This window comes from Melampsora larici-populina (assembly GCF_000204055.1).
Source record: "Melampsora larici-populina 98AG31 unplaced genomic scaffold MELLAscaffold_47, whole genome shotgun sequence".
NCBI lineage: Eukaryota > Fungi > Basidiomycota > Pucciniomycetes > Pucciniales > Melampsoraceae > Melampsora > Melampsora laricis-populina.
This window is the reverse complement of record NW_006768811.1, coordinates 350,608-357,743: the sequence shown is the minus strand read 5'-3', so window position 1 is coordinate 357,743 and position 7,136 is coordinate 350,608. Positions and strand designations below refer to the sequence as shown.

The window sequence follows — 7,136 nt, the reverse complement described above, 5'->3', positions numbered from 1 at the left end:
AAAGGTAAATAAAATCGGGTATCTAGCCTGTGTCGTTTCAAAGTCTTTGTGAGCCATTTTGGTCCAGATGTGCTTGTTCTGCAAGACCCAGTTCTTCAAGAGGCGGTTATCCATATTCAGTAAAATGTCACGTGAGTTGAGTACTAGAGCGCCTCTAATTTTGACAGGGACATCGTTCACGTTCGCGTCTAATGCGGCTAGGGTTGAGTTAATGCTTCGTACGATTTCCGGGCTCCTCATGCCTTTGAAGGGTTCTAATCCGGGGGCTTTGTGTATGATCAGAGTGGCCGCTCTAAAGTTGTTGATTTCTGCGTTCTTAGGAGGAGGCTTTGGGCCAGTGGGTTGTGTTCGTTTCGGGTAAGGATTAATCCAAGCGTTTGGTCTGGTTGTTTGGTGGCCAGAAGAAGGGGGCAGTTGCGGTTGAATGATCGTACGTGGGCTCGTTGTTGGTTCCTTGTTTCTTTCGGCTTCTAGTTTGTCGATCTTATCATTCAAATTTTTAATGGTCTCCATAAACATTGACAGCATTTGGATCACTGTACGTAAGAGCGCATCGGTTGAGCTCGAGCTGTTGTTAGCTAAGGACGTGAGCACATCCTCCATAGCGTTTGGGTCCATTGGTCCTTGGTTTGGCCTCGGATTTTTCGGGTGAGGCGATGGATTATCCTCATCGATGCCCGGCGGGCGTTTCGATGGCATTCTAGGGCTAGTCGAGGTGTGTTTTTTGGGGGTTTGGGTTGATAAACGATGAAAAATTCTGAATTTACAATGTGATCCCAGGCCGAGACACTCCAAGTCAGCCGAGCCTCGACGATCGCCCAGTCGGTTCTGGCTTTCCCGAATCCAGACCCCAGGAGTTCTCTGGTCCGCCCGAGCTTCAATGGGGTTGTCCGCCGGTTATCCGGTGGCGGCAAGGAGAGATCTGCCAATTCTGCCAATGCCATGATCCATCTGAACTCAACAAGCCGTCAACAACGTCCCTCACCTTCGCCTCACGAGGCTATGATGATGCCAAATTTTAAACAGCCCTTCTCTCACATGGCCTTGAGAAAGGCACTGACGAACCCATACATCAATGCAGAGATCACACGAGATGATTCTCACAAGAATCGCGGGTTCAGAAATAAGATGAAAGAGATTTCACGTGAGTGTGAATCCCATATTGGGGAACACACTTTATTGATCAATGAGATCAAATCATCAGAAAGAAAGAAAACACCGCATTGGGAAAAGTCGTACGACTTTTCCGAAGGCGCATGACTACTCCAAAGGACTCTTCCAGAGGCGTCTTAACAAAGTCAAGGAATAAAAGGAGCAAAGAGAGTGCGATCGGGTGCACCGTACGTTTGCTTTTGACGAGCTCTTCATAATGATCCATGGGTGATCGCGGAAGCTCTTTGGAGAAGGGCTTTGATGAATGCTTTTCTCGAAGACTTTTCGCGAGGAATCTTGCACCAGAATAAGTCCCTAAAAGCCTCGAGTCACACACAACAGTCCTTGCATTTTGCGACTTGCTTTTGTTACCAAGCGAGGTACATGCATTTTTCGGACTTGTGTACCTTTGTCAACAAAAGCTGTCCGGCTCGCGAGGTGTACTACACAACTGCAACTGCCAGACTCGCGCCTATATAAGGCGTCGGCACCCCGTGGTGAATTGCTACCTCAAACAACTCAACTATCGCTCAATCCCTCACCCTATCCACCAACAATCATCCAAAACACCTTGAGCTATTTGCTTCAATCCATCGTCATATCAATATGTCACCCACTACCACCACCTCTAACTTCGCGACTCAATCCAGGGATGCCGATGTAAATAGTCCCGCCACTGCTTCCAACGGACGACGGGGGCAAATTGGGAATGGTTCTCATGTATGCGTCGTTGCCAAACAGATTGGAAATGGCTCGCACGTCTGCACCGTCTCCAAAGCCGAACATGAAGCCGAGACGTCAGTGGTCCCCTCAAAACAGATAGGCAACGGCTCTCACGTTTGCAACATCAATTAGGACACCAGCTTGTGCTATTCAAATGAACACCCGAGGTCTTGCGAGTAGGTTCTTCTGAAACAGTGAAAACCGTCTTTGTTCGGGCTTGATGGCTGAAACCAAGTTCTTCACTTCCCTCATCGAATTGACAGGTTCATTTACCCGTTGGATATTCAAGTTGTGACTTTACACTCTAACTATCATGTATGACCAACACGCTAATTGAACAACTGTGCCACCGCATCTTGAGTTTCCATTGCAAGGCGAGAGCCTATTTTTGCTTTGTAGCATGCGAGTAAAGTACAAGAGCCAAATCCCTGCTGCCGCTACCACATCCATCAGCCTACCTCATTGAGAGCCAGGTGCAAATTGCCCCTTGCTAGCTGCGCTTACTAATATCTGTCGTTGTGCCTTCCCCCCCAATACCACATCAAAATCACGGACCCGCCATCTCTCTGCTTGAGGAAGATGTTGTCTTTGTGCCTACTCTCTTGTAGTCCAGGTGATACACTTAGATGTGGACAAGCGCCTATAATCAAACTGACTCCGCATTATCTGATCCATTGCAATCATGTTCCTCTATCTTATCATACAACACGTATCAACAAAGCACTATGTGTGCGTATGTTTGTCCCCCATTCTGTAAGCTTCGACGAGGAAAGAAAACACGCAACTGGGTGGCCCTCCTACAATCGCAGGTTGCAAACCCCAATCATGATTTACTTGAACAAAGACCGGGCAAATGCGAGAGGTGTCATTTGATTTTGCTCTCATTAATGACTAGAGCGTCAGCCGCAGGTGCCAACTTTTACCATCATTCTTCTAGTTGAGAAAGACCGTGCCATGTGTATTGTGGTCGGGGAATCAACAAAGATTGATCTTTTTTGAAAATCTCGTCACGGTGCAAAACCAGGACCCCGGAATGCGCCTACTAAGGGTAGTCTATTGGAAACATACGTTTTGAGCTCCCGCGGAGCTCCGCCCCTGCTAAGCTGCTAAGTCCCTTCCTACCTTCACCCATAGTTCCAAGAGTGGCCTAATCTTTCCTCGGACATTCTTAAGGCCTCTCACAACCTTTCACAACCTTTCACAACTGCTTTCGCGACTATGAAACTAGACAGACCAATGCGAACAGAAGAACTTAACTTGTGGGGATGACTCTGGAGACTACTAGAGAATGATTTGGTTTTATAGGTTGTTACTAGATAATAGGCGGCCAGCCGCCACACAGTATTAATCATGCATTTGCGAGTGTCACGACCCGCATTCGCATACAATCCGCATCGTGTGCGCTCCTAATCTCAACGTTACAGAACGTATGAATCATGCCTGAACGTCCCGAAATTTAATAATCTTCTTATTGTCGCCAGCGACCACATGTCTTTTCATTTCCAATCTACTCCCAATGCAATGGAAGCTTGATCTTCTAAATGTTTAGACCGATTGGCACATTCGAATTGCATATAACAATCTCAGCTAATAACATGTGAACATATATCTATTAGGTTAAGTTGTCGATCTACATTCAGTGCATTACCTCAATATTGCTGAGCTACTGTCCTCCTATATCGCTACAGAACAATTGAGCCTCATTATCATTATCCATATACCTACGATTGCTGCCGTTGTATAATTTCAATTGACTATATAGTATGTGTGGACGGTGCAATTCCACACTTGTGACCCACTCAAAATGCGAAATTCAACCAATGATCAATTTAAGTTAATAAATGGACGCTCACGTTGATGACCCATATGTTCATCTCCTTCGAGTATTCCATTACAATACCTTCCAAGTTTAACAACGCTCCTATTTGCCTTGTGTCGTCATGGACATCTGCATCCGCGCCGAGTGCGTTCGCATAGATTGCATTGAACTCCAAGACAATACCTAATTGCATTGCCATGTCAGCTAAGCGCGATTAATTACAAAAGCAATCACTCACGGTAGGAGCCCAAGTGTCATAGACGTTGTTCTGTTGTTAGGGCACGGTTAGGAACCTTTTTAGTTAATTAGGTATTCTCAACTTAGCCGTTATTTTATTTTTAGTTTTCTTTCTTAGTTTGTTTGATGAGTTATTTTCTGTTTTGCATTACGTGCTTGTAAAGGTGATTTGTGCCTGATTATATTTTGGTTTTTCTTATATTGTTTTCTCGATTTTGACTTTTACTTTTCTCTTTTTCTTTATCGAAATTATTATTATCTTTCCTTCCTTTTTAGAAATTCATATTACCAAGACCAGACCAGGACGGGTTCAATCGTCTAAGACCAGACTTGTATTAATATACAAGGCAGAGCATCACATTTTAATTTCAATCTTTAAACCTTCAAGATTTTAAAATCTACAAGTTTTTGAATTTTTTTTTTCATTTACTTTTATGATTAGTATTAATTCATTTCATCACGCATTTCGTCAATTATATATTCATCCTGTTTCTATCTCAGTTGAAGAACTTCGGGAATTATTTAGAGAATTACCTTATTTCGAATTTCCTGAAGAAAATCCCTTTTCAAATTTCAATTATAGAGAATCGTTTATCAATTTGTTGTGTATTGAATATATTGAATCAATCCATCTTCTAAGACATCGTTTAGGAGAAAGTTCACCGGATACTTCAATTTTTCCAGACAACGAAGAGTAAGATGGATCCTTGGGGTGAGCCAAGAACTGGTAATACTGATATCTCATCGTTATTTGACATGGAAAGTGTACGACCTGATCCTCCTCGGCCACAAACTCCTGAAGAAGTTTGATTGTTGCAAGATCAAGTACAGCAATTACAACTTCAATTATCCAAATCTCAGATGAATACCTTAAGAGCTCAAAATGAAAATCAAGGTGTTCCACACGTGACCGTTGAAGATTTGACTCAAGGACTTAATGGAATAAATATCGAAAGAGATTTACCTCCTCATCAGCAAGCACCATCGTTTCTTAATCAACCTCAACCATCTTTTACTGTTCCTCCAATTTTTTCTCATCCTTTGTTTAATCAACAACCTCCTTTTCCTCAATTTAATCAACCTCCTCAATTTAATCAACCACCTCCTCATTTTAATCAACCTCCGCCTCCTCAGTTTAATAGATCTTTTACTCCGCAACAGTTTAATCAAATACCGCAATATCAACAAAGTGCTTTATTTGGTCATCCTGTTCCTCCACCAATAAATACTCAAGTTCCAAATTATTCGCAACCTGTTCATCCTCAACCACATTATGAACCACGACCGCATACATCAGTTCCTCAGTATGCTGAGTTTCAAAACTTCAGGCCACCTTATCAACCTCCAAGTGCTAATTCTAATTCAGCTCAAATTGTTCAAACTCCTCGTTTTCGAAATAATGTTCGTTTTAACGGTACTGCTGCGCATTTAAAATCATTTTTTCAAGATTTTTTTTAGGAAATGCGTGAGAACGAATCTTATTTTTCGAACAAGGATGACAAATTCAAGATCAATTGGCTGTCAACCTTATTTGAACCACGATCGACTGCAAGTAATTGGTTTATGTCGTTATTGGAATCAAATGCAGCAGAAAGTGGTGTTTTTGATGGGTTTGATGATCTTAAGGCGTTGCCGTACAAATTAGGTCCATTGCAGTCTTTTTCTTTATTTTTACGAGAAATGAGAATTATTTTTGCCGATAAGAACGAAGATAGGACAAATCATAAGAAGCTGGATGAATGTCGACAAGGTTCTCACTCAATTATCGACTACAATTCAAGATTTTTATCTGTCGTTATTCGTGTCAGTATATCGAAAGAAGATGCTATCATCAAGTACGTCAAAGGTTTGGATCCCGACATAGTTGCCGAAGCTTGTCGATTACCGAATTGGACTAGATCAAATGTCTTACAAGAAAAGATGAATTTGGCTGTTTTAGCGGCGGAAATTGTTCAAGAGATGTCAGATATGTTACCTTCAAGCCATCCATCTTATGTCAAGAAGATTCACAAACCAGACTCTCAGCATGTTCATCAATATTGACCTACTCATGTGCAAGTCCATCGACCTGATCAAGCTACGCCAATGGATATTGATTCGATCGATTTAGGAGCAAACAAGAAGAAACCGTCAATTTTTTCAGATTATGAATGCTTGTAAGGAACGCAAGATCTGCGCAAGATGTCTTAAAGCTTATGATTTACAAGGATCACATGCGAAAGGAGTCTGTCCAAATCAAAATAAAACCTTACAAGGAAAATTACAATTTTTGAACATTAAGTCGGTTTTGCAAGTCAATGTCGAACGTCAAGTTGAAGGTCCAAGTCAAATTCATTCAGAAGAGTTCAACATTAATTCAATTGCGTTTATTAATTCATCAGAAGAAGAAGATTTGGCAACCAATGGTCTTCTTGCGGATTATTTTTCAGACATGAATGAGGTTATGTTTCAGGATGAGATGCAACAAGAGGTACAGTTTGATATCAGTTCAATCAGAATTGATACCAGTCAAACTGCTAATGGCAAGTTCATTGTACCATTTACCCTTTCAAATGATGGATCTCCAGTTGCAGTGATGGCGTTGATCGATACAGGTGCAATGGCAGATCTCATTAGTCAAGATTTAGTCAACAAACATCGGATTTCGACTATATCTCGCGAACCAATGCGTTGTTTTGGATTTGATGGATCGGCTGGAGCAAGTGGTGTGATAGATAGAGAATTGTGCGGAACATTAACGGCTATTTCAAATTCATCATCGCTGGTTAAATTATCAGAAAAGTTGGGAGTTACTTCAATTCACGGACAAGATTATTATTCTAGGCTTACCGTGGATGAAAAGTGTTGGAGCTTCAGCAATTTGTCATGAAACTGGTGTTTATTTAACTATTGGTGGTGTAGTTGTTGCGGCATTGACCGGTTCTGAGTTATCTGTAGATTCTTGTAAGTCAGGATCTGTCGCATCTGGTTTCTTTTTCTGGTTTCTTCCACTACAGCAACAGCAACAGATCAATGTGATGGCGAAATTATCCAAGAATCGGATCCACTATATATACTCGAGAGACCATCTCTCCATCGAGAATCCTATCCTTAATTCTCCATCATCCATTCCTGACAAGTCTCTTCCTATCAATCTACCGAGCAGTTGTTTTAAATACTCACATGTTTTTTTCCACAGGATTTTGACTTCCCCCCCATCGCTCTT

At 41.9% G+C, this 7,136-nt stretch overlaps 2 protein-coding genes across 2 annotated transcripts in view; both read left to right on the top strand.

Moving 5' to 3' along the window:
- MELLADRAFT_110763 (uncharacterized protein) overlaps positions 1–1,260 on the top strand; it is a gene marked incomplete at both ends in the record, with an annotated part of 2,558 nt that extends 1,298 nt beyond the window's left edge. Inside the window, one exon of the mRNA XM_007415024.1 lies at positions 781–1,260. Within this exon, the coding sequence (XP_007415086.1) occupies positions 781–1,260 (480 nt within the window). The remainder of the gene's footprint in view (positions 1–780) is intronic.
- Positions 1,261–1,758: 498 nt separating this feature from the next.
- Positions 1,759–2,007, top strand: MlpPh11 (pheromone precursor with three tandem repeats of a putative pheromone peptide; the record flags this gene model as incomplete). The annotated part of the gene is made up of 1 exon (XM_007415025.1): positions 1,759–2,007. The coding sequence occupies one exon, from the start codon at positions 1,759–1,761 to the stop codon at positions 2,005–2,007; it is 249 nt and encodes an 82-aa protein (XP_007415087.1).
- Between the last annotated feature and the right edge of the window lie 5,129 nt (positions 2,008–7,136).